The 27650-nt window shown below is 38.3% G+C and overlaps 1 protein-coding gene across 1 annotated transcript in view; it reads right to left on the bottom strand.

Moving 5' to 3' along the window:
• Window positions 1-23590, bottom strand: part of LOC311082259 (scavenger receptor cysteine-rich type 1 protein M130-like) — a gene marked incomplete at both ends in the record, with an annotated part of 35325 nt that extends 11735 nt beyond the window's left edge. Inside the window, 20 exons of the mRNA XM_084112990.1 lie at window positions 2861-2987; window positions 3949-4012; window positions 4968-5042; window positions 5153-5203; window positions 5357-5425; window positions 5528-5584; window positions 6069-6164; window positions 6263-6454; window positions 6543-6854; window positions 9251-9553; window positions 9710-10027; window positions 10103-10426; window positions 10538-10852; window positions 14299-14613; window positions 14724-15038; window positions 15128-15430; window positions 16791-17105; window positions 17259-17415; window positions 21260-21338; window positions 23520-23590. Of these exons, the coding sequence (XP_083969116.1) occupies window positions 2861-2987; window positions 3949-4012; window positions 4968-5042; window positions 5153-5203; window positions 5357-5425; window positions 5528-5584; window positions 6069-6164; window positions 6263-6454; window positions 6543-6854; window positions 9251-9553; window positions 9710-10027; window positions 10103-10426; window positions 10538-10852; window positions 14299-14613; window positions 14724-15038; window positions 15128-15430; window positions 16791-17105; window positions 17259-17415; window positions 21260-21338; window positions 23520-23590 (3858 nt within the window). The remainder of the gene's footprint in view (window positions 1-2860; window positions 2988-3948; window positions 4013-4967; window positions 5043-5152; window positions 5204-5356; window positions 5426-5527; window positions 5585-6068; window positions 6165-6262; window positions 6455-6542; window positions 6855-9250; window positions 9554-9709; window positions 10028-10102; window positions 10427-10537; window positions 10853-14298; window positions 14614-14723; window positions 15039-15127; window positions 15431-16790; window positions 17106-17258; window positions 17416-21259; window positions 21339-23519) is intronic.
• Window positions 23591-27650: the final 4060 nt, after the last annotated feature.

The following is a 27650-nucleotide window of genomic DNA, read 5'->3' as shown; positions in this document are numbered from 1 at the left end:
CAGATCTCGAAGAAAGAGAACTTTCCCGAAGCGTAAGCTACTTACGCAATACGAGAGAACCTCTCGTAAGAGAACCATAATTATCAGTGAAGATAAGCATGTTGTTCACCTTGTGACCAGCAGAGAGAGCCAGTGAACTACATTTCTGCTAAAGCACCTTGTTTTGCAAAATCATACTTCCACAGAAGTGACAGGCGTTGCAAAGACTGCATTTACACTGCAGGTCTTGATGCCCAATTCCGATTTGCTGACTATATCTGATTTTTTTTATTTTTGACGACCCGCTTACATCATCTTTTAAAAGTGATCCGTATCTGATATTTGCATTTACACTATACACTGCCAAAACAACCAAATGTAGACGTTCAGGCCCGGAAAATGAAGTAAAACAGCTCGATATGCAATGGATGCAGAAGCAGACAAAATTATTATAGTGATGCGCGAATCGCGGTTATATCCGCGGGGGCTCTGTGGATAATCCGTGGATCGGGCGGGTCAAGTAGAAGCTAATAAAAATAACATTCTGATTAATTTTGGGTGGGTCGCGGGTGGATGGATAAATAATTATTAACGAAAATATGAACTACATTCTCTAAAATATGAGCATGTTCCATTCCTGTTTAAGTTTCAAGGGAGTAAAGCCTGTTTATGCCATTAAGAAAATTAAATTCTGTCAAATAAATTTTGTTTTAAAGAAATGTTCATTTACGGAGCCCCCCTAGTCCCACTTTGGCAACAAAAATAATTATAACTATCTCGTGGCCTCAAGATAGTATCTCGTGGCCTCAAGATAGTAACTCGTGGCCTCAAGATAGTAACTCGTGGCCTCAAGATAGTATCTTGTGGAGCTGCAGAGAAGAGATAAAAGCTCTGATAACTGTGATATTAGTGTATAGGCTACATATGTTAGCATGATATTAACACGTAATAAAGTCAACTCTTTAAATTAAATACTATTGCAAAATAGCAATTTTAAAAAAAAGTAAAAAGGAGGCAGAAAATGTATTGTGTGAAACATCTCATCACTTTCTCAAGATAATTCTCATATTGCACAAAAGTGGTTTGTTTCAAATGGCCCACAAAAACCATAATCGTCAAAGTGAAGGTGAGCTTGTTGTTCATCTTGTTTCCAGCAGAGTGAGCCTGTGTGCTTAATTTCTGCTAAGCGCCCTTGTATAGAGTGGTGCAGGGATGATGTAAACTGGGTAAACCCATAGACATAATAGAGAGTAGAAGCTGCATCGACCGCTACTGCCTACTGGCGCTGACGCGCCATGGGGCCGCCATCTTGGACCGGTCAGCCGCTCCATTCAGTGTAATCTGTTTGGCAGGTGCAATGAGCTGTTAGCGCATTTAATTAATCATACCTCACTGAATACCGAACTAGCTGGCTATGAATTCAGTACAGTAATATCAAAGATCCTTTCTCCTTCTCAACTCTCTGGTAATATTCTATTCACAAAATACAACCAATAGTAAGTTAAATCTTGTGAAAAGTAATCCCCAGAGCCCTGTTTGCGATGGTCGGCCGATTTGAGCAGGAATATGCTGCACAGTGCTCGGCATCTTGTTTCTTCTGCTGCTAAGCAACTAGGAGTATGACCGGTTCAAGATGGCGGCCGCATTTCTTGCGCCCAGCGGCCAATAGGGCGTCTACTCTCTATTATGTCTATGGTTGAAAATACATAGCAGACTCCCCAGACCAATGTTCAATCTTAAAAGATTGAGCTTGGTCTGGTGATAGCCAGACTAGGGATGATGTATTTTTGTAGGCCAAACAGGTAGACACAGAAACATATTAGCATTTTAGCACTTTCGGTTCCATCAGCCTGAAGTCAATGAGTTTTTTGAATAGGTTTTTGGTTAAATGCTTGAAATAAGGCCTGTGGTTAACACAAGCTCAAAACACAAAAACACAATATTTTCACGTTTCATTCAACAATATAAAATACATCAGTAATACACTCTTGTGATCTTTTAGAAGCTTTTACTTGTCTTTTAAAATGCTGTTGCTAACAAGTGGCTAAATGGGACTACAGAGGTTGTCAGGGACATTAAAGACTTAAAGGACGCACTATGTCAGGAGCCAATTCTTCAGAGTCCTGATTTTGGGAAACTGTTCACAGTACAGACTGATGCCTCACAACATGGCATTGGTGCTGTAGCCTACTCCTTCAAGAGGAACAAGGTCAACTCAAGCCAGTTATATACATCAGTAGGAAACTCCTGCCCAGAGAGGTAAACTAAATCCACTGTTGAAAAGGAGTGCCTTGCTGTTAAGTGGGCCCTGGACTCTTTAAGGTATTATTTGCTTGGATGAAAATTCCGGTTGGAAACTGATCACTGAGCATTGGCCTGGTTAGGCCGCATTAAAAACACAAATGCTCGCAGTGGTTTCTGGCCATGCAACCGTTTGATTTTGAGGTGCTGCACAAGTCAGGGTCACAAAATTACTCTGCAGACTTTCTCTCGAGGACACCACAGGCGGTGTCTGGAGAGGGAGGGGGAAATGTCACAGTGAGGCTCTGTGACTAGAGACTCTTATTTTGTAAAAGGACTCTTATTATGACCGTGGTCTCAGAAGATACATGCATACATACAGTTTTCATACTAACATAACACATTATCTGTTTTGCGCAAATTTTAACACCAGTTAACACAGATATGTGTGTGTGACTGATTGTGTATTTAGTGTTGTTCCTGTCCTCACCATGCCCTTTTTCTTTAGTTTAACATTTACTGAGTCATTAATTTCACTATGTTAATTTATGTATTGTGTTAAGAAATCAAACAAGACCGGTAACCATGTTAAATGTTTGTTGTTTTCAATTAACCACTTGCATAATATAAATTGTCATACTTGCGTACTGGAACATTTTCCCATACCAGCAGACAAAACCCGGTCACAGTAACTGCCACCATTTTTGAAGATCTCTTTCCCGCCAATAGAAGGCACAGTGTGGGGGAGATTTGTGTTCTGTTTGATCCTTCGTTAAACATTGTTAAACATTAATAATTAATTGAGTTTGTTTTGTTTCCAATGTTTATATATTTTTGTATTATTCTAACAGTTTATCTCTTTGTTACTGTTAAATCTATTTTTTTGTCTTTCTTAAATTTCTTTATTACCTTTAATCACTAAATGGTTTAGTCCAAGTAAGAGGGGCTTAGCCTTTTTAAGAGGGCCTCTCAGTGTTGTTAGTGTGAGTTGGTTTGTAGTTGTTGCTCTGTTTTGGGTCAATTTATTGGCATAGCCAAAAGTTTGTTTGCGAATAACTTTGAACAGTTTATTTTATTTTTGTTTCGTCTTTTTGGGATTTTCACTGTAAATACCACTTGCACTCTATTGGAATAAACACCGAAATTTTGACTTCATTTTTACGCCTCCATCTGCCGGTACATTCAGAGCAGTGGTGCTGCTACTGTTTGAAACATCTTTGGGGCCTCTTTGTGGCAGTTGGCACACCTGTCTCTGTTACAAGGTCTGTAGCTAGTGACTCTGCAGAAAGTTAGCGACTTCTCCGCACTGTACGTCTGACCTCGCTCTGATTTTACCTGGCCTACCACTTGAGTTGCTGTTGTTCCCAATTGCTTCTACTTTGTTATAATACCACTAACAGTTGACCATGGAATATTTAGTAGTGATGAAATTTCACAAATGGACTTATTGCACAGGTGGAAAGCTACCACGGTACCATGCTTGAATTCACTGAGTTCCTGAGAGCGACCCATTCTTTCACAAATGTTTGTAGAAGCAGTCTGGATGCCTAGGTGCTTGATTTTATACAACTGTGGCCATGGAAGTGATTGGAACACCTGAATTCAATGATTTGGAGGGGTGCCCCAATACTTTTGGCAATATAGTGTAACCCCACTGCTGATGAACGGGACTCCTCCTCCACCTTACAGAGACACTTTACTGAGGAGACACACTCATGATAAACTCACCCAGCCGTCATGAGAGTGAATGTGGGAAACACTTCAGTGTACATACAGCGCCAGAGTCTGACACCTGCAGAGAAGAGATACAAGCACTGATAACTAACTGCTGACCACAAACACTGAGACAGAGACATATCAAAGTACTGCTACAGAATAACAGTTTACAATATTTCATAGAACTTTATTGAATTTAGCATTTTGTGTACAAAAAAAGTTTGCAACATTCCCCAATTTCACAATACAATAATAATGACATAATATCCATGCACATAGCCAGTCTGATTTTAATTGCTAATTAGAAAACATTAAAATTAATAAATAAAATAAAAACATTAAAATTGGATTCAAATATAAAACAAGTACATAAAACAAATGAACAAGTACAAATGTACATGCTGTGTATGTCTGACTGTAAAAAACCCTCTGCGGGACATAAAGTGAACAACATGCTCTTCTGCTCAGTTCAAAGAGTCATTACATTCTTTTGAGGGAAAGATCCTTGATCACAGCTGCTGTTTGTAAACTTATTTCCCAAAGTACATTCCAACGTTCTTTAGCTAAATATGTATTTCCACCATCAGTGGGTCTACATTCAAAAGAAATATGATATTTTTTATAGGTTGAAGATGCTGTGAAATATTAAAGACTGGAGCAGTGGAAGTTAAAGCATCCAAAATGTTACATAAAAGATTGGTGGACAGCAGTGGAAACTTGTATCTAAGACACTTAAACTCTGCAGAAAACTTAAATGCTTTAAAAGGATTTGAGGCAGTGGGTGTGGTTTCAGTTATAAAGTCCCTCCTTGTTTTCCTGGCTCCTCCTCCACATCGTCATAGTCTGTTGGTAGAAAACAAGAGCAAATTAATTTATCAATATATGCTTTAAAAAGCATTATAAATGAACACATCAAAATTGGCAGTCAAGTTAAATGAACTATCATGATCGCAGAAATTTATATTTGAAAGTGATTATAAAAAACTAAACGTAAACATTCAGTGTAAGGTAAAAAGGTGTCAGTAACGTACCAAACATGTCACTATATTCCCTGATATTCTTCACATCATCATACTCCTCCTGAACACCCTCTGATATAAATGTTTCTATTATTAATTATATGAGTATAAATGCCACTATAATTTGACAATAAGACAATCAAATAAACAAACAAAGAAAAAAAAAAAAATTTGAGAGAGTGATTTGAATCCCACACCTGCTTTATCCTTGGAGAATTGTCGTACAATGATGACATCATCATAATTTTCTGGCAAATCAAAAGAGACAAATAAACAAAATATTGAAAAATTAAATGCATCCATTAAATGTGCACAATTTGGGATTTTGAAACAGTGCAAATGTATAATTATGCATATAAATTTATATTGTTAAAACCTGTAAATGATAATAAAAAATAAACCTGTATCACGAGATCTCAGTCCAACAGTGATTATATCATCATAATTCTCAGGTGTGATTTGCTGTTCTTCTAAATGAGTTAACAGCAAGGAGGAAATAAACAAAAACTGCTTTAACTATTCAGAGGCCCAATAGTTCATTTAATTTAGTGAAATGAGTTCAAGTCACTGACCTTTATTTGACCCTTCAGTGGTGGTGATGTCATTATAGTTGTCAGGTGCGGCTCCTCCTGCAAAATTTGCTTTAAAAAGAGTAGATGAAAGAAACAAAAGATTAAATAAATCCTTATCTGAATTATTACATGATGCTGAATGGTTTATATAATTTAAACTTAGTAACCTGCTAAGTGAATGTTTTTAATTAATTCACTGTAACATTCATTCATTTCTGTATGTAGAAGATACGATTTGAGTTATATTGATTTATATTTGAGTCCTCTAACCTGAGAGAAGCTCATCAGCATCTTCATACCCAGAATGCTGTTCTTCTGAAAGGACACTTCCTATTATGGAGAAGTAGATTCATCGGACACACACGTTCACAATCGTAAATCAGCCAAAATCCCCACTTCCTTTGAATCTCAACACTAACACTGTATAATTTCAGATAACATACAAAAGTCCCTCAAATGGATATATGTGATTAACTCTACTCTCCGCTATGAATAAAGTGATTATGATCTCCTAAAATCAGACTCTATGACATTTACTCACCCCTCTGAGTGAAGAAAATCTGTCTATTAGTGGGTCTGTGATGAAGCTCCTCATAAACGGCCTCAGTCGTCGTCCTGTGTCTCCTCTTAGAGAGAGCTGTGAGTGTAGACAGACAAACCTGCTGTCAGTTCACAACACATGACTGATCACACACTGAATAACACACAATATGACAATCTCTGGATCTCTCCTACCTCTCCTCATCACTCTGTTCTGCTGAATCAGTATAAGCAGTGGCACTAAGAGCAGTAAGAGCAAAACTCCCAGTACAACCACAAGCACAGAGAGAGACACTGGAGGAGTTTGTGGAGGAGTGACTGATGTTGAGCGCACTGTCTGAGAAACTGGAGGAGAAGCTGATGGTGTTGTGGCAGGAGTAGTGGACACTGACAAATCTAACAAAACAGTATTATTAGCACTAAAATTATGTTTTAAAAAAAGAAAGACAAACATTGGTCAGTGTTTTGCTCTGACCTGCACAGGTGAGTCCAGCGTGCTCTTTGTGGGAGCAGTCAGTGTGGTTCTTCAGGGAGAGAGGACAGTCCCACAGGTGAATCTCATTCCCTCTGCACTCGACTCTGTTCAGCCACACAACACCTCCACCAGCACCAAAGACTGAATTCCCATCAGCCCTCAGTGCTGCTCCACAACCCAGCTGCCTGCAGACCACCTGAGCATCGCTGATGTCCCACAGATCAGCACAGACTGAACCCCACACAGCGTTATGATACACCTCCAGCCTCCCAGAGCACCGGCCCAAACCTCTCAGTCTGAGAGGAAGGCGTTCTAAATTGCACATAGAAGACAACACATTAATATCCAGAATAGTACTATTCTGGTCACATGACTGTTATGATGTTCTTTGCCATCAAATTAACAAATGCCATCATACCTGAACACTGTCTCTGGTAGGGAGATGTAGACCATGTCAAATAGCTTCGAGGGGATTCAAGACTTTTATGTTCTGGATTCACAAGTTAGAGCATTATAAACATTATTCATTTTTGTTAATGTTTATTAATAAACATGCTAATGTTAACTAATGAAACCTTTTTGTAAAGTGTTACCAAAAAAAGGATATGTCTCCATAATGCTGACAATTTACAGTGTCGCAATGACTGTCTTTTGGCAGTGCCGCAGCTGTCAAGAGTTCAATGTGAGTAGATGACATGAAGCGGCCTGAGTTAAACTACACTGATAACAGGTGGGCATTAATTTCCAAATACAGCTGCAGATCGCAGTGAAGTTCAGTGGGATTTTTGTCCCCAAAATGATAAGCAGCAGTCATATACAGTGAGGAAAATAAGTATTTGAACACCCTGCTATTTTGCAAGTTCTCCCACTTGGAAATCATGGGGGGGTCTGAAATTGTCATCGTAGGTGCATGTCCACTGCGAGAGATATAATCTAAAAAAAAAAATCCAGAAATCACAATATATGATTTTTTAACTATTTATTTGTATGATACAGCTGCAAATAAGTATTTGAACACCTGTCTATCAGCTAGAATTCTGACCCTCAAAGACCTGTTAGTCTGCCTTTAAAATGTCCACCTCCACTCCATTATTATTATCCTAAATTAGATGCACCTGTTTGAGGTCGTTAGCTGCATAAAGACACCTGTCCACCCCATACAATCAGTAAGAATCCAACTACTAACATGGCCAAGACCAAAGAGCTGTCCAAAGACACTAGAGACAAAATTGTACACCTCCACAAGGCTGGAAAGGGCTACGGGGAAATTGCCAAGCAGCTTGGTGAAAAAAGGTCCACTGTTGGAGCAATCATTAGAAAATGGAAGAAGCTAAACATCACTGTCAATCTCCATCGGACTGGGGCTCCATGCAAGATCTCACCTCGTGGGGTCTCAATGATCCTAAGAAAGGTGAGAAATCAGCCCAGAACTACACAGGAGGAGCTGGTCAATGACCTGAAAAGAGCTGGGACCACCGTTTCCAAGGTTACTGTTGGTAATACACCAAGACGTCATGGTTTGAAATCATGCATGGCACGGAAGGTTCCCCTGCTTAAACCAGCACATGTCAAGGCCCGTCTTAAGTTTGCCAATGACCATTTGGATGATCCAGAGGAGTCATGGGAGAAAGTCATGTGGTCAGATGAGACCAAAATAGAACTTTTTGGTCATAATTCCACTAAACGTGTTTGGAGGAAGAAGAATGATGAGTACCATCCCAAGAACACCATCCCTACTGTGAAGCATGGGGGTGGTAGCATCATGCTTTGGGGGTGTTTTTCTGCACATGGGACAGGGCGACTGCACTGTATTAAGGAGAGGATGACCGGGGCCATGTATTGCGAGATTTTGGGGAACAACCTCCTTCCCTCAGTTAGAGCATTGAAGATGGGTCGAGGCTGGGTCTTCCAACATGACAATGACCCGAAGCACACAGCCAGGATAACCAAGGAGTGGCTCTGTAAGAAGCATATCAAGGTTCTGGCGTGGCCTAGCCAGTCTCCAGACCTAAACCCAATAGAGAATCTTTGGAGGGAGCTCAAACTCCGTGTTTCTCAGCGACAGCCCAGAAACCTGACTGATCTAGAGAAGATCTGTGTGGAGGAGTGGGCCAAAATCCCTCCTGCAGTGTGTGCAAACCTGGTGAAAAACTACAGGAAACGTTTGACCTCTGTAATTGCAAACAAAGGCTACTGTACCAAATATTAACATTGATTTTCTCAGGTGTTCAAATACTTATTTGCAGCTGTATCATACAAATAAATAGTTAAAAAATCATACATTGTGATTTCTGGATTTTTTCTTAAGATTATGTCTCTCACAGTGGACATGCACCTACGATGACAATTTCAGACCCCTCCATGATTTCTAAGTGGGAGAACTTGCAAAATAGCAGGGTGTTCAAATACTTATTTTCCTCACTGTACCTTATTTGGGGAGTATTTTAACTTCTGGTGCTGCAAGCCTGCTCCTTTTCTCCCATCAGTATTTGGCACAGAATGCAATTCATACATGTTTGTGGGGTAGTGCTCAAAACAGAATTCCTTAATTTTTTTGGCTTGACCCTGAGCTTATTTGTATTCTTAGTAGTGTTTAATTAATTCAGTTGCTGTTTTTATCTAGTATTAACATGGAGACCAGAAATAGGACAACGGAAGTTCGAATCTGTCATGGCAGCACTTCAGGTGGAGAATATATTATACCTTACCTGAGCAGGTGATTTGGGCCACTTCATCTTCACCACAGTCATTCTGTCCCCAGGGTGAAGACGGACACTGCCACAGATTTGTATCATGTTGTCGACATTTTACTTTATCCAGCCAGTTACGAGCTGATTCCACCCTTGTTATAGAATTGGAAAAAGCACCAGATCTTCCACAGTTCAGCTCTTGACAGATCAGACTCACTGTGTCTAATTCCATCTGGTTCCAGCACACATTACCCCAGGATCCATTGTAGAAAACCTCCACATTCCCTTCACAGCCCTCAGTTAACCTGATCTCTTTAAACTCTAGATGGAAACATGAACACAACCTAATAGCTTTCATCGAACTCCATTTATTTCAACTACTGAATTTTACATATATATATGGATGACTGAAATATACCAAATAATATTTTAGATTTTAAATGTTACAAAATAGTTTTGTTTTTTAGTTGTGTTCACCTGAGCACACGACTCCTACATCCTCCTTGTGTTGACAGTCATGTTTCCCCCAGCCTGGAGAAGAGCAGTTCCACAGGGACGTCTCATTCCCCTCACACTCCACCTCATCCAGCCATATGGGTCCAGAACCAGGACCAAACCAGGCTGGTACCTGCTGGTTACTGAGGGCCACTCCACACTGCAGCTGTCTGCACACCACATGGGCATCTTTAATATCCCAGGAGTCATCACACACTGTCCCCCATGAGCCGCTGTGAAAAACCTCCAGCCTCCCTGCACAGTCTCCCCCAGAACCCACCAGCCTGATGGACCCATGACCTGATATTCAGAGAGAGAAAAACACATTATTGATCACTAACAACTGAATAATCTGCCCAATGTTGTTGTTCTCACCAAGGCAGGTGATTGACAGCTGTTGTGTGGAGCTGCAGTTGAGAGTTTGTGGAGAGCTGCAGTTCCCCAGATGAGCTTCACTCCCAGAGCACTGGAAGCCCGTCACACACTCATGACTGTGTTCAGGACTGGATGAAGAGGAGCCGGAGAAGTTCAGCACAGAGCCACAGCCCAGCTGTCTGCAGACCACAGAGGATTCAGTGAGACTCCAGGAGTCCAGCAGAACTCTCCTCCAGACCTGATGGATGGAAACTTCCAGCTCCCCCTCACACTGTCTCTCTCCAGATACCCGCACCAGACCGTCATGAACAGCCAGAGAGGAATCTGAGGAGAAGATTTCATGTTTTACTAAAGTAAGACTTGTGTTTCAACAATATAAAATAGTGTTTATATATTATATAGAGAGTTTTTCAGTAGTGTGTCAAATAACTTTACCAGAGCAAATGACTCCAACATCTCGTCTATGAGAACATTCAGCTCGACTCCATGAAGAGACGGAACATTCTGAGAGTTTTGTTTCATTCCCGTCACAATCAAACACATCAGCCCAGATTTCACCACTTCCCTCTCCAAACCAGTCTGATCCCACAACAGACACAGCAATCCCACAATTCAGCTGTCTACAGAGGACACTGGCAGCTCTCATATCCCAGCATGCATCACACACTGTTCCCCATTCATTGAGGAACCGAAGCTCCACTCTTCCAGAACAGGAGTCTGAACCGTTTACCAGTCTGAGATCAGTGTAACCTGTGCAAAGAACTTTTGTCATTACAATGCCGGTAACACTTTAGAATAATGGTCCGTAGTTAACAAGTAGCTATGCAGGAAGTAATAGGTAGTACTGCATTAACACCGAACTTAATACTATTAACTAATATGGAAGCAATATTAACTAAGCAGTAAGTATTATCTAAATTAGTACAAAGGTAGTTCCTTGGTAGGTATTTGATTATTACTAAAGAAATGTATCCTCACTGAGAACTACTTGTGAACTAAGAAAGAATAACCAATTAATTACTAATCACAAAAGTAACATGTCTAAAAAGTGAACAATTGTGTTTTTCTTTGTGTTTTTTTACTCTTAACATGGTCATAACATTTCAGAAGCTTGTGCCTCAAATGGGTTCTTAGTGGAAACCAGTTTATGAATATTATATTCCCCCAAATACATTAGCTACAGGTTGAGATTGTGACTACTACTCTTGCCAAAGGATGGACACATGTTCTGTTTTTTTCAAACTTAAACAGAATAATACTAATAATGATCATTTGTTTAAAATTTTAAATAATTAGGAAGTGATGCTGACACTCATGATTGGATTAGTTCACTATTATGAGCTCTTGAGTGTCAGTTCAATATGTCTCAGACTCCAAAGACCTACCTTTATGGTACAGTAGCCGCCAGAGGAGGACTTCTCTTTAGGATATGAATATAAACATTGATGTTCTCTTGTCAAAAACAATTTGCATCCTTAATGAAGAAATTGGCTGCATTTATGTTGCGATAATCGCAAAACCACATCTTCCAGATTACAATGTTTGTTAGAATATTACTAGTGCCTGTACAGTATGTGTTAAATATAAAATTAAATAACTTGTATTACTTGTGAAAAACATGCTAACTCCTCACTAATTACTCAAGCGTTACCTTGTTATCCCGTAGGAACTACTAGTGATGTGGCCCATTATTTTAAAGTGAAAAACATGCTAACTCCTCACTAATTACTCAAGCGTTACCTTGGTATCCCTTGTTAACTACTAGTGCAGCCTGGTCTCATTGTAATACGTAGGTATTCATACGTAATTTTCTCAAAGATAGAAAACATACTTTTTTGTACGTTTCGATGCTGAAACGTATAACGTTAATATGGACGTATCTGCAACCTTTAAACGTAACATTATTACGATTTTACAGCTAAAAAATGTAAACTATTTACTAATATTTCATATCATAACGATATCTGTATAATTTCCCTTTTACCATTTTATAGATTATAAATGTAAGATCTCTTAACCCTACTCCCACACCTAAACATTCCCATTTTATTGACAAAATTAAAAGGATAAAACTTAATGGACAGATATGTGTAGGGAAATGGCAGTTTTATTAACAATATAGCATTAAAACATAGTAAAACTAATCATTACCCCTAACGTTACCCCTAACAATTTCTGTAAACTAAGTTACGTAGGCTAGAATTATAAAGAAAAACAACAGACAGGTATAATCACAATCATTTATTTATTGAGAAAATATCAAAACCGGTACCAAAAGTTGTTCACATGACGATGTGTCGCAGTCCTCTCTGGCAGTATTGTATGAGGTAACGTTACAGAGCAGAATATAAATTATTAATCCATGAAAATGTTAATCCGGTTTCGGTTCGCTGTTCGCTCTGTGAAGGCCATAGACAGTAAGGTGAAGGCGCGCGCGCTTCTCCAATTCAAATATAGTACACCAATTTAAACACGGCATGTTGTAATCTGTGACGAAGCATGCGAGAGCCAATAAGCGTCTGATATCACTGCCGTAAAACATGTCGTAACGTTTCGGGAGAAGCGGAAATGGAGATGAAGATCACTGGATAAAGGGCTGAATTTGGATCTGTTTCTTGCAAACAACGTATGGATTCTAAAGATTTGGATTACATCAAGCTAATAAAATTGATATATTTTGTGAATTTATGTTGTGTTTTAGTGTATTATGGGTCTATAGGAGAAAATACCTTTTGTGTCTCACAGTAAATAAAACACAAAATGGTTAAACGATTAAAGAAGGTATTTTTAAGGTTTTAAAGTGTATTCTTGTTTAACACCATATAGGCTAATCATCCGAAACGAATTTGCAGCAGAAGGCATGAACAGAGCGAAATGTAACGTTAAACTGTATTAATAAATGTGACTGAAAATTTAATTGATAAGACAATTGAATGCAATAGAGTCAAAACATTAATTTTGAGTAATTAGTGAGGAGTTGGCATGTTTTTCACTTTAAAATAATGGGCCACATACATCACTAGTAGTTCCTGCGGGATACCAAGGTAACGCTTGAGTAATTAGTGAGGAGTTAGCATGTTTTTCACTTTAAAATAATGGGCCACATCACTAGTAGTTCCTGCGGGATAACAAGGTAACGCTTGAGTAATTAGTGAGGAGTTAGCATGTTTTTCACAAGTAATACAAGTTATTTAATTTTATATTTAACACATACTGTACAGGCACTAGTAATATTCTAACAAACATTGTAATCTGGAAGATGTGGTTTTGCGATTATCGCAACATAAATGCAGCCAATTTCTTCATTAAGGATGCAAATTGTTTTTGACAAGAGAACATCAATGTTTATATTCATATCCTAAAGAGAAGTCCGGCGACTGTAGAACGCAAAAGCCGGAGCTCCTCTGGCGGCTACTGTAACATAAAGGTAGGTCTTTGGAGTCTGAGACATATTGAACTGACACTCAAGAGCTCATAATAGTGAACTAATCCAATCATGAGTGTCAGCATCACTTCCTAATTATTTAAAATTTTAAACAAATGATCATTATTAGTATTATTCTATGTTTAAGTTTGAAATAAACAGAGAACATGTGTCCATCCTTTGGCAAGAGTAGTAGTCACAATCTCAACCTGTAGCTAATGTATTTGGGTAAATATAATATTCATAAACTGGTTTCCACTAAGAACCCATTTGAGGCACAAGCTTCTGAAATGTTATGACCATGTTAAGAGTTAAAACCCCCCCCACAATTGTTCACTTTTTAGACATGTTACTTTTGTGATTAGTAATTAATTGGTTATTCTTTCTTAGTTCACAAGTAGTTCTCAGTGAGGATACATTTCTTTAGTAATAATCAAATACCTACCAAGGAACTACCTTTGTACTAATTTAGATAATACTTACTGCTTAGTTAATATTGCTTCCATATTAGTTAATAGTATTAAGTTCGGTGTTAATGCAGTACTACCTATTACTTCCTGCATAGTTACTTGTTAACTACGGACCATTATTCTAAAGTGTTACCCAATCTTGTTTTAGAAAATTCTTTACTTTATGTGTGCAATATAATGTAAAGCGGGGTCAAATATTACTTAACCATTCAGTAACAATGAAAAAAACACTTAGGGAAAGAAAGTTATACAATCAGTAAAAATAAAAACAAATAAAGAGACACTTAATATTAATACTTTACCATAGCATATCAGGCCCACATTATTGTCACTGGTGCAGTTGTGTTTGTGTGATGATGATATTAAACAGAATGAAATCTGAGACTCATTTCCTCTGCACTGAATCTCTTGTGTCCACATCTGAGCGTCTCCTTTGCCAAAAGCATCTTCTCCCAGCACCTGTACAGGAGCCCCACAGTCCAGCTCTCTACACACAACCTCTGCATCCTGCTGGTCAAAGGCAGCGTCACACACTGAAACCCACGACTGATCATCAAGTATCTCTAACCTCCCAGCGCACAGGTGAGATCCGTTAACGAGTCTGGAAGGTTTATGACCTGTTTATATTACATGAACCACAAATTATTTTTTCAACACAATACACGGCAACACAAATTCTTGGGCAACAGGTGGAAACAACAAGTGTGGAATGCAAAGCGTCATTTACCTGAACAGATGACCCCGGCATCCAAACTGTGAGTACAGACATGTATACTCCATCCTGATGATCCACAGTTCTTCAGTGTTGACTCAGATCCAGCACATAAAATAGTATTCACCCAAATTGGTCCTGATCCTGGTCCAAAATGAGCATCACTCAGAGCATCTACAGGTTCTCCACAGTCCAGCTCTCTACACACCACTGCAGCATCAGCCGAATCCCAGAAGTCATGACACACTGTTCCCCACTGACCTCTATGATGAATCTCCACTCTACCAGCACAGCGACTGTTACCACCAACCAACCGCACATTTTTTTCACCTATATGTGACAAACGAAATAAATCAGGAGACTGTGAATAAAAGTAGGATATTTAATAGATATTACTCACATATTATTTTAACTCTTACCAGCACACAGCAGCCCCTGGTCATCATCATGAGAACAGTTGTGTTTATTTGATTGTGATGTTGGACAGAGGTGAATCTGAGACTCATTTCCTCTGCACTGAATCTCTTGTGTCCACATCTGAGCGTCTCCTTTGCCAAAAGCATCTTCTCCCAGCACCTGTACAGGAGCCCCACAGTCCAGCTCTCTACACACAACCTCTGCATCCTGCTGGTCAAAGGCAGCGTCACACACTGTGTACCAGGTGTTTCCATGAAAAATCTCCACTCTTCCAGAACAGTGAGAATCTCCAACAAGCCTGACACCTTAAGCAAAAGATTTTAAAAAAAGAAGAAACTACTTATATAAACTTTATCTATTTGTGTAATTCTTGTCATTCATTTTCTAGCACAGAGAATCGTGTAAAAAAAAAGGAATGAGGTAAAATAATAATTAAATAACTAAATAATTTATCTCTCTTATATCCACTCTTTTCAACATACTGAAAGTTAATCAAGACTGGGCTTGTCGACTACCAAATTGACGAACGAACGAGCAAACGAATAAATAAATCACCATTAAATATCATGCATTACTCACACAAAAGCTTCTAGATGTCATTTTATAAAATAAAGCACATGCCACATGGACCATCAAAAAAACAAAAACAAATTCAAATTTTGTGTTATACCGATGAAAGTCCTTCTGGCTTGGACCGAATTCAGGGTGAGCAAAAAAATAAAAGAACTTTCATTTTTGGATGAACTATCCCTTTATGATTGGTAGATCATTAAAGGGGTCATGCATTGGGAAATGACAAATTTCCTTGATCATTTGATAGATCATTGTACTGTAAAAGCATTGTGTAAGAATCGGAACTCAAAAATTCCTTGTTAGTCCAAAAACAGCTTTTATTGAATCCAAGCTCAGAAAACGACTCGTTTGGAATTATGTTGCATTATAACCATTATGTAATAGTGCGATGAAAGACTGCCTCTGCACAATTAAATCAACGCCTACTTCTACATCACTGGGTCTTCGGATCCGCCCATTGGTGTGTTAGTGAGATGAGAAGAGAGATACAGGATTAATATCGATAGCTGTAATAGTAATAACGTAGTTCCATAGAGCAAGTTCCACATGTAATATGTATTTCACATGAAATATGTGGTTTGTCATTTGATGTAGGATAGTTCTGTAGTTCTGGTGTAAATAAGGGCTTATCAGTGTTGTCTGATAAAGAGCCACTTGGCTCAAACCGTCACCAGTGGTGAGAACATGAAATAAATATTCTTCTATGTTTGGAGCTATAGTGTGCCAACTTTTCCCCCCAAATTTTTTTTTTGTGGTTGAGCACCCTCATTGAGCTTTTTTACCCGTTAGATGTGTGCACTTCTGTTGAATTTATATGCAAGATGCTAGCCAATCATAGCAGTGGCCATTTACATTCAAGCCTCACAGCAGACACGCCCCTTCCAACACGCCCCTTTCATATCAGAGTGTTCAAATCAGGGTAGGAAATGGCCTTTGATTTCCAAATGATGTCAATTTTTGATGTAAAAATCATAATAACATTATCAGTGCACCTCAGGAAACATTATAAAATAATAAAAAATGCAGTTTATGACCCCTGTAATAATATATTAATATATAATAAAAAAAATGGTGGGATTTGGAGCAGCTAACCTGAGCAAATGACTCCTGCATCTTTAGAGTGATCACAGTCATAAAAACCCCACTGTATTGATGCACAGTACTTCAGTGTTGATTCCGATCCAGTACATAACATAAGATTTGTCCAAATTGGTCCTGATCCTGGTCCAAAATGAGCATCACCCAGAGCATCTATAGGTTCTCCACAGTCCAGCTCTCTACACACCACTGCAGCTTCAGTCATATCCCAGTCCTCATGACACACTGTTCCCCACTGACCTCTATGAAGAACCTCCACTCTACCAGCACAGCGACTGGGACCACCAACCAGCCTTACTCTCAAATTATCTATATAATGAATAGCAAGAGCCAAGAAAAAGATATTGACAAGGGAATGCATCACACAGAGAGGAAAAAACTATTGTGAAGTTAATATGTATTCAACATTTACGGGAATTAAATTTGATTTTACTTGCTTAAATTTGAAAAAACTGCTCAAACCTGCACACATCAGTCCAACACCGTTGTCATCGGAACAGTTCTGTTGGTGTGATGGTGATGTTGGACAGAGGTGAATCTGAGACTCATTTCCTCTGCACTGAATCTCTTGTGTCCACATCTGAGCGTCTCCTTTGCCAAAAGCATCTTCTCCCAGCACCTGTACAGGAGCCCCACAGTCCAGCTCTCTACACACAACCTCTGCATCCTGCTGGTCAAAGGCAGCGTCACACACTGAAACCCACGACTGATCATCAAGTATCTCTAACCTCCCAGAGCAGCGAGAACCTCCAACCAGCCGGACTTCTGAATGAACATAAGAAAAGCTTTTGAATTAGTGAATGAAACTTACATCAGTTATTTTATTTTTCTTAATCTTTTAAAACAAAATACACATAAAACATAGGGAATTTCTTTGTAAAATGTGCCTTTTTCAAAAATAAATAAATTAACCTATATTAAAACTAAGCTACAAAAATGGCTCTTACCAAAAAAAAAAAAGATTATTAATGATTTTGAATAATTATGGTTTGCTGACATCCCTGTTTTTTGTATGTTAATTAATGCATTATATACATACACTACAGTTAAAAAAATACAGTAAAAACATTTGGGTAGCACTTTATTTTACAGTCGTGTTTCACATGTACATACTGTGAATTTTTTTAAAAATCATAACTAAAAAAAAATGTTCTTGCAGGATTAACATTTATATGCTTTTGAGAACAAAATGTACCAACACTTTAGCCAAAGTTAGAGTGTTGAAATTACGGAAGCATTTGGACATGGCTAGCGGCTAACTAAATATAACAAAATATAACAGAAAAAAATCATGTAATGAGTCATGTTACCTTGGCCATGTACTGTACCTATTCTATATAAACTGTTAGAATATTCAATTATTATATAATATAATTCTTAGGCTAGGTTTTTCAATGTGGTTAGAGTAGCTACATATTGGCATCAGGGGTCGCCGACACAGTCAGAGTGGCAGTGGCAGTCAGAGGATAATATTGGAGTTGTCGGGGACACCTAGTTTAAATTAAGTCAGGTGCATACTTCCTGTAGTTATTACAATAACATGGTAATAAGGTACTAGCCCTGAACCGACCCCTAAACTTCAGTATTTGCATTCTCTGTTTGTTCTCATCTATTTTATGTCCAAATGGTAAAATAGGCATTAAGTAACAAAAAAAAAAAATCTCCACTCTATATATATATGACTGCTTTTGACAGCTGTTTTTCTATAACACCACAAAACATTTAGCTTACCTGAACAAATGACTTGAGCACTCTTATTAAGACACTCGTCATGAATACTCGATTGCATGGATCCACATTTCTTAAGTGTAGACTCTGATCCATTACACATTGGATTTTTTATTAAGTTTGGTCCTGATCCAAGTCCAAACTGAGCATCACCCAGAGCATCTACAGGTTCTCCACAGTCCAGCTCTCTACACACCACTGCAGCATCAGCCAAATCCCAGCCAACTCCACACACTGTTCCCCACTGACCTCTATGAAGAACCTCCACTCTACCAGCACAGCGACTAGTACCATTTACCAGTCTCACATTCCTTTGGTCTGTAACATAGAGAGACAGAGAGCGAGAGAGTGAGAGATTGGTCTCTTGACAAATTTATGACACTAAAAATATCGCACCACCGTAACACCAAGCCATTTCAAAAGCTCTCTCATTGATTAATAAAAATGAATCATAGTTTTTGTCAAGTAGCATAAACAGACATTTTTGATTTTGCCAAAATGAAATTAAACATCTGAAATCAAAAAATAAATGAATGCAATGAGAAAACCTAATTTAAAGATTTCAATCAAATTATTAATGTAAAACTGATTTTAAAGAACCACCGGTAACACTTTATATAACTCATTTATAAATACCATTAGTCAATGATGAACTGAAAATTTACAAAACATGACTATATGTTTATAAATTATTAATAAGTGATGTACTAACATTTTATGAATGTTTTGTTAATGTTCAGTTATAAGTTATTTATAAATTATTACCTGATTGTTATTATAAAGTGTTACCCCCACCCCAACCTTTGAATTGCATTCATTTATCAGTTTACTTTATCCACTTTTTGATCGTGCAGAATCGAAAGTTCATGCTTTCAGACAGGTTTGTTGCTGATTAGTCGCTGATTTGTCTGCTTCCAAGCTCTGGTCACAAGGCTACTCTTAACAATGAATCTTATCCATCTTAATGCACAAAAAACAACAAACATTGGAAAATTAGAAAATACACTATAGGATAAGAGCACTCATACCAGCCAAATGCTGTGGTCACATGTACTCACACTCATCACACTTTGCCCAATCACTCCCAGCATGCACTCAGAAAGAGAGAGTTGGAGAGAGGCAACATAATTAAAACAGCATTTTAATAAATAATGCATTTCGAACTAACTCCTACCAGTACAAAGCAAGCCAATGTTGTGTTCACGAGAACAGTTGTGTTTGTGTGATGGTGACGTTGGACAGAGGTGAATCTGAGACTCATTTCCTCTGCACTGAATCTCTTGTGTCCACATCTGAGCGTCTCCTTTGCCAAAAGCTTCTTCTCCCAGCACCTGTACAGGAGCCCCACAGTCCAGCTCTCTACACACAACCTCTGCATCCTGCTGGTCAAAGGCAGCGTCACACACTGAAACCCACGACTGATCATCAAGTATCTCTAACCTCCCAGAGCAGCGAGAACCTCCAACCAGCCGGACTTCTAAATAAGACACAGTCAACAAAAAACAAGGCATATACAGTATATTTATATATTCATTTATGAAGATCATAATTTGTCAACTCAATTTTATTTTGGTCTTTGAATGACTGAATAGTGGAAGGTAAATAAAATTTTAATTAACCTAAGTTTTAGAAACTGATATAGACACACAAATCTCTTACACAAATATGACTTAGAATATGTAAAATAGTTTACCTGAGCAGATGACTCCAGCATCTTGACTATGATTACAATTGCGTTTATCCCAACCCAATGACCCACAATTCTTCAGTGTAGACTCTGATCCAGTACACATGACATAACTCATCCAGACTGGTCCTGATCCCAGTCCAAAATGAGCATCACTCAGAGCATCTACAGGTTCTCCACAGTCCAGCTCTCTACACACCACTGCAGCATCTTTAAGGTCCCAGAAATCATCACACACTGTTCCCCACTGACCTCTATGAAGAACCTCCACTCTACCAGCACAGCGACTGTGACCACCAACCAGCCTCACATCCACATGGACTAAATATTAAGCAGAAGCAAAAGAAAGATGAAGAAACTAGAGAGAGTGCAGGGCTGGATATCTTTAGCTATTAAAATTATATTGTATAAAGGAATTGCAAAATAGGTGCCATGCATTATTCTTTTTTCAGTCAACATGAAGGACTGAGATGTCTGTATGGTTATACACTGATGAGCTAAAACATTATGACCATTCATAGGAGAAGCAAATATCATTGATCATCTCCTAACAAGGCCACATATTAAGGTCTATTAGATGGCAAGAAAATAATAAATTCTTGTAATCAATGTGTTTGATGTAAATAGGCAGGAATAAAGATCTAAGCGAATTTGACAAGAGCGACTGCGTCAGAATATTGTGGGATACTCCCGGTCAGCATGGGTGAGAATTTACCAACAGCGGTCCGAGGAGGGACAAACCAAAAACCGGCGACAGGGTGTTGGCACCCAAGGCTCACTGATGCACAAGGGCAACGAATGCCATCCTGTCTGGTTCAAAAGAAGGTCTACCATGACACAAGTCACACAAAATGTTAATGAAGGTTAGGAGAAATGTGACAACACTCTGCTGCGTATGGGGCTGTGTAGCATCAGACCAAAAAGCGCCTACAATGGGCATGCGAGCATCGGAATTGGACCTTGGAGCCGTGGAAGAAGGTCGTCTGGTCCGATGAGTCCTGTTTTCTTTTACATCACGTGGACGGCCGTGTACGTGTTCACCGTTTACCTGGGGAAGTGATGACACCAGGATGCACTGTGGGACAACGACAAGTTTGATGCTCTGGGCAATGTTCTGCTGGGAAACTCTAGGTCAGGACATAATTGTGGACGTAATTTTGATACGTGCTACCTACCAAAATATCGTTGCAGCCTATTAAGCAGGTGGTCATGTAATGTTTTGGCTCATCTGTGTATTGCGATGATGCAGTTAACATGCAGTTAAATAGTTTGCAGCTGACCAGAGAAAATGTGTACAAAATGACAAAAATAATAATGCATGCCTCTTAGGGTTTCTGTAGAAAAAATCCTTATTATCCATTATTATTATATTATATTATCCATTTGTCATTTGAGACACCACATGACAGTCAAGCTTAATTTTAAGTAATTAAAATACAAAATAATCTTTAAAACAGTTAATCTGTTTCATTTCACGTCTACTTACCAGCTGTGATGAGTATTATAACTGAAGACAGTAAAATGAGTGTCAGGCATCTCTCCATCTCTCTCTGCTTGATTAATTCAACATCCAGTACAAGCTTCTCCGCACTGATGATACAGAAGTACAGGCGTCCTCTCTCAGCCCCCTTAATGAGAGAGAAAGAGGTTCAAAACCCTCCAATCACACTCGCTGTTACCTTATTAGACAGAACAGAGGAAATCATCAAACAACTTCAGTGACAAATCAGACCAGGCTTTTATGACTTTCTCCATATATATCTAACAGTCAGTGCTGATGAGCTCCTCCTCCCCACCCATCAAGAGGGGATGCAGAAACACACACACACAGCTTATAGGAGACAGGAAACTCTCCAGTTTATTTACAGCATCAAAGCCCAACACCTGCAGAGAAGAGATAAAAGCACAGATAACTAACTCTGAACACTGTCTATTAGATATGTTAGCATGACATTAACAAGTAAGAAAAAAGCTATTAAAAATGTAAATGTTAACCAAGAGCACAGTGCACAAGTAAGCCTTTATTAAACTAACGAAAGGCAGAAAAGACCCTTAAACTACTTCTCCTTAAGTTAATTTTGTCAAAGCTTTCATATATATATGTATGTATCAAAAACATTCTTGTAACTATTGTGAAATTTACCTAATTTAACCAAAAGTGGTTTCTTTCAGGTGGCCCACAAAAACCATAATTATCAGTGAAGATAAGCATGTTGTTCACCTTGTGACCAGCAGAGAGAGCCAGTGAACTGCATTTCTGCTAAAGCACCTTGTTTTGGGTATTGATGATCCATATCGAGACACTTTAGTAAGGATGCACACACACACACACACACACACACACACCTGCCAGAGCGGGCTGCTTCTTCATCAGGACGGATTTTTGACGGATTTATCACATTAGCATTCAACCACAGAGTTACGCTAGCCGTCACTGTTGTTCTGCCTCTGGATATAGTCCAATCAGCGTGATAATATATATTTTTTTACAGTCTATGGTGATAACTGATCAAACTTTAAAACACATGAAGTTTCCAGCTATGCAAACATAACTAATGCAGCAATATTAACTTCTTAAGTAAGGAAAATTCCTTAAATTTTAAATGGACAAGAAAAAACACGTTAACTCTTTCTACAGCATGGCAAGAAGACAAGTACATAATCTCATTATATTTGATCAGTATATAATTTTTAGTATGTAGTAACTTAGTAAAAAGTATCAACCATTTTGGCATATTTTTAAAAACATGTTCACTATATCATATACTATATATCATTCACCATAGCAAGTATTTAGGCCTACAGCAGCAGCCATGGGCATGTGCGTTAAATGTGGCAATGCGTTATTCACACACAAGATGCGGCAAAACACTTCTTATTCTAAAGACAGGCGGACAAGGGAGACTATGAGCATTTTAGACTGCAGTGTGTTAGTCTTGTCTTCCAATAAATGGCAGCAAAACACATATTCCAGAAACGAGATGATAAGCGTCTTGTTCTTGTTTTACGGCAGGAGAGAGTGTCTCCATGTTGATCTCTTACTGGAACCAGAATTGTTCGGTTCTTTCTCATAATGAAAATTCTCTATGATTGTTTCTGGTCGAACAGAAAATTTTATTGTGGTTAAATATTTTGGTAAAAAGCCTGATATTAAACAATTTAAGCCCTACATCAACAGTCATCAATATATTAATGATTGATTGAGGGCAATTATGTGAATGATGAAACAAGTGGAGTCCACCTGAAACAAAAGTGTGCAGATGTAGCATGTGAATGTTTGACACACACACACACACACACACACACACCTGAGCATATAAGCAGCGCTGAACACCACGTCAAACTCAGAACTGTCCAGCTCTGCAGCTTTCTGAGCCATTACTGCTGCCTCTCCCAGACGAGACTCTTCACACAGAAACTGACCTGAGAGAGAGAGAGAGAGAGAGAGAGAGAGAGAGAGAGAGAGAGAGAGAGAGAGAGAGAGAGAGAGAGAGAGAGAGATCAGGATGGAAAACAACTCAAACACACCAAGCCAGAAGACCACAGGTTTAACAGTCGAAGATCAGATATACAGAACAAGCAGCCAAAAACACAGAGACGCTAGAGCAAAGAGAGTGAGAGTGGAGGATGGAGGATACGAGGCAAAATAAACCTTTGCTGCTTCAGGATTTAGTAAGATTACTGATTCATTTAAAAGGTACAATTTTTTTTTTTTTTTTTTGCTTTAAAAATGGCAAAAATCACTATATCCATGTTATATATTTTTTTTAATTGTGTACTTACATTATCCCGACTGTTTCCAACAACTTTCAAACCAGGAGAAATTTGTAATTTAATTCGAAGACACGGACCGTTTCTTTATTTCCGTTTTGTCACCGTCAATGGCGTCATATCCGCGTTCTCCCTGGTTTCCGCTCGTACTGCCATAGTAACCAGAGCTATGAACCAGAGCCCTCTGATAGTAACCAAGGCGACAGACGTGGACAACTCTGTAGTTCGTAATGTCTATCTGCACACTGTTGTTGTTTCGTTCAAACATTATGGACCATGGCAAGCAGACTTTGGATAAAAAAGGAGAACTAAAACGAGAATCAATATCAGCGTGGTGTTTTCGAGATGCTAGAGCTCCACGTCCGAGACTTCGACCGCTCCTACATGTACTTTATTAAACAGGTGAGCACATTTACATAAAACTAATCAATGTTATATAGTTCAACAATGATAAAATGTTAGAATATGATCTGTATGTTATTCTAATGTTGATCTAGCTTACTGCTAGTCTCATACAGACAAACTAACACATAGAATAACATAAATTTCAACACATTCAAATGCAGTTTAGTGTGATAGTGTAATGTTAGACCAAGTGAAACAGCGCTGCGTTACCTCACAAGTTTAATTTGTCTAATAAACTGACCTGTGAGTAGTAATTCTGCACTTGCGTGTAGTTCGGTAGAATGAAATGTCCATATTCCATTTATATCCGCGGGACTTGCGTCGCGTGTGGAGCTGATAGCTGTCTTAGCAATCCCGACCTGCTTCATATCACAGTCATGATAAAAACATCGATGTATTTACTCATCCATAAACATTATTAGATCGGTCGGCTTGACATTGACGACAAGATCCATAATTCTTAGCAAATGTTGCGTCATCAAACTACGCCTTTGTTATTGTAAGAGGTTAGCGACCCCTAGCGGCGAAAAAAATGCTTTAACACAGTCCTGCTCTCTACACACCATCCCAGCAGCTTTTGTATCCTAGCCATCTGATTGGTTTCTCAAGGATCATCAAAGGTGTTGATCCAAGAACATGTACTTGAAATCAGGTTCACCAGCACTTGTTACTGATGTGACTGGCTTGTCGGGAACTTCTCACTCACCTTACAGTCTAGATGATCCCACAAAAGTGCAATGGGGTTAGGATCAGGTGTATCGGCCAGTCCATCCTGTCAGTCCTCCTGATGACTGCTTTGTCCCAAATAGTTTTTGCTGTGTTAGGACCACCCATTGGCCCAACGACAGAATCCAACAAGGTGGGCGAAGGTATAATGCATTTAGGTCTTTTACATGCGCTTCTGTAAAGTTTACTTAATGTATTAGAATTTAGTTTCAATTTTACTTCAGCTCCATTCTTAATCTATCTCCAGTTCCATATCAATATAAAGTTTAGACTGAGATTATTACTAATTTTAGTTTTGTTGTTAATTTAGATATTTGATTATTCTAGTATCCCCTTACTCTTCAGTTATTCATTTATTAGGGACCCGAACGCCGGCCGGATTACGTGGATCTTCACGGACACAAACACACCAGTCTGACCTTAATCATTAGTCTTAGTTAGGGTTAACTATTACCTTTTTAGTCAGTTGCCTACTTCTCGCTTGTACAAAAAAAAGTGTGGTTTATTTATGTAGTTATTATTAACTTGCTAAGTCGTTGATAGACAGAAATTAAAAGGTCTTCAGATGATGTGCCTACTGCCTACTGCCTACTACTCCATTCATTCATGAGCCTTTAGTTTGACCTATCCTGGACACGTATTTGAGAAAACACCAGACTCCACCTATACTGATTTCAGAAGAATACAGAATCAATCAAATATAACGACAATTTATTTGTCAGGTAAAAATGTATCATGCCTACAACACAATTAAACAATTATAAGCCAATTCAGAAATGATAAATACACAACATCACTTGCTCAAAGATATATCTAAGAGTGAGAAACATTCCTTAACATTCCATGTTATGCTCTATACCCATGTTATTTTAATCATAAGTTGGTAGATAATGCTGTCAAAATGCTGTCTAAAATGATTTTCGCTTTCTCTGACTTTTTTTTAAATGTGGTAAATATAGGATGAATAGGAAAGATTCATCCAAAATCCAAAACCATAAGGCACTGGATCTTTAATAGCAATATAAGAAACTCCCAGTAGCTCCTATGATTTCATGAAAAGATAAAGTGGGTGTGGTCAGTGAGTCATATGGCCCCACCCCCTTTATTTGACTCCTCCCCCACATCATCATCATAGCCTGTTATTAAAAACAAAGTCAAATTCACATTCTCTGTTGTATTAATTTCATTTAGGCTTAGTTTAGTTGAGAAACATAAAAATGTATTAAAAATAAATTTAAATCTCACCTAACCGTTTTTTCCCATCTTCATTGCTGTTCTTCACATCATCATCCTCCTCCTGATCTTCCTCTGATACACATGTAAAATAAAACCACATTATAACTTGTAATACACTTTTAATACCATAGATCCCTCAGATTCTCCTCATGACAGTCTGGGTCTATTAGATTATGATGCAGTGAGATCCAGGCAGACGAGATTATGTCTTGAATTATTAAGGAATAACATATTTTATTAAAATGTAACAAATACGTTTCAATATAAGATAGAAAAGTAAATACAAGTATTAATATCCAAAAGAATTGTATCTAAAAGATAAGATCAGAGTATAGAGAAAGAAGGACCCAAAAGAAGTATAATATTTGCAGAATGAAAGGAGAAAAAAGAAAGCTCAGGAGAGAAAAGAAAGAAGAGGCAGAAGAAGAAGCCCAGAGTCTTCTGAAACGAAACATTTTATTTGCAGTGCGTAACAGGAAAGGACGAAAGTACCTATTGAAGTTCTTCTCTTTTAACCATTTAATGATGGACTCAAGACAACATGTACCCTGCAGGTCTGATTAGGTCATGGTCTAAGGGACATGGAATAATTTAATAAGCAATTGTGGTTTTGCACCTTTAAGACCTTTAAGAGAATATTGCAGATTTTGCATTATCTCATGTCTGCAGAGATGGAAAGAGACTTATTTTGATACCACGTTACATCACGTAATCAATCCTGATGGAAAATACAGACGGTCAACAGGATGAACCAATCAATGTATGAAAATATATGAAAATCAATGAACATGTAAAATAATAATCATGCAACACGACGAATATAACGATTACGCAAATAATGGTTAATGAGCATAGCAATCAATGACTAGAATTCATAAAGAAAAGATGAATAAGATGCATAGAAAGGAAATATTTATTTTAAAAAAATGAATAAAAGACATCAGTAAAAATCTTTGATCTCGGTGCATGTTTTTTTTTTTTTTTTTTTTTTAAACATACCCGTTCAGATCTCCCGTATTTTGGTATCCAAATGTTGACAGGTATGCTTAGGACAACTTTGATTAACTTTTTTTGATCCACTTCAAATGTTGACTACTAGATATAAAAAGTAATAAATAAATAATTTTATGGTACACAGGAAGATCCTTTTGTTAAATCTTAAAATACTTTCATTTAATAATAGTTGAAAGGAACTGTTTGGCCCTTTAACTGAGAGATAAAATACCTGCACTGGTGAGTGTGACGACTGTGGACATCAGAAAGATTGTCAGACAGCTCTTCCTCTTCCTCTGCTCTTCAGG

Source organism: Abramis brama, assembly GCF_963993115.1.
Source record: "Abramis brama genome assembly, chromosome: 4".
In the NCBI taxonomy this organism is placed as follows: Eukaryota; Metazoa; Chordata; class Actinopteri; order Cypriniformes; family Leuciscidae; genus Abramis; species Abramis brama.
Note: the sequence above shows the minus strand (reverse complement) of the source record. Positions and strands in the feature narration are given on the sequence as shown.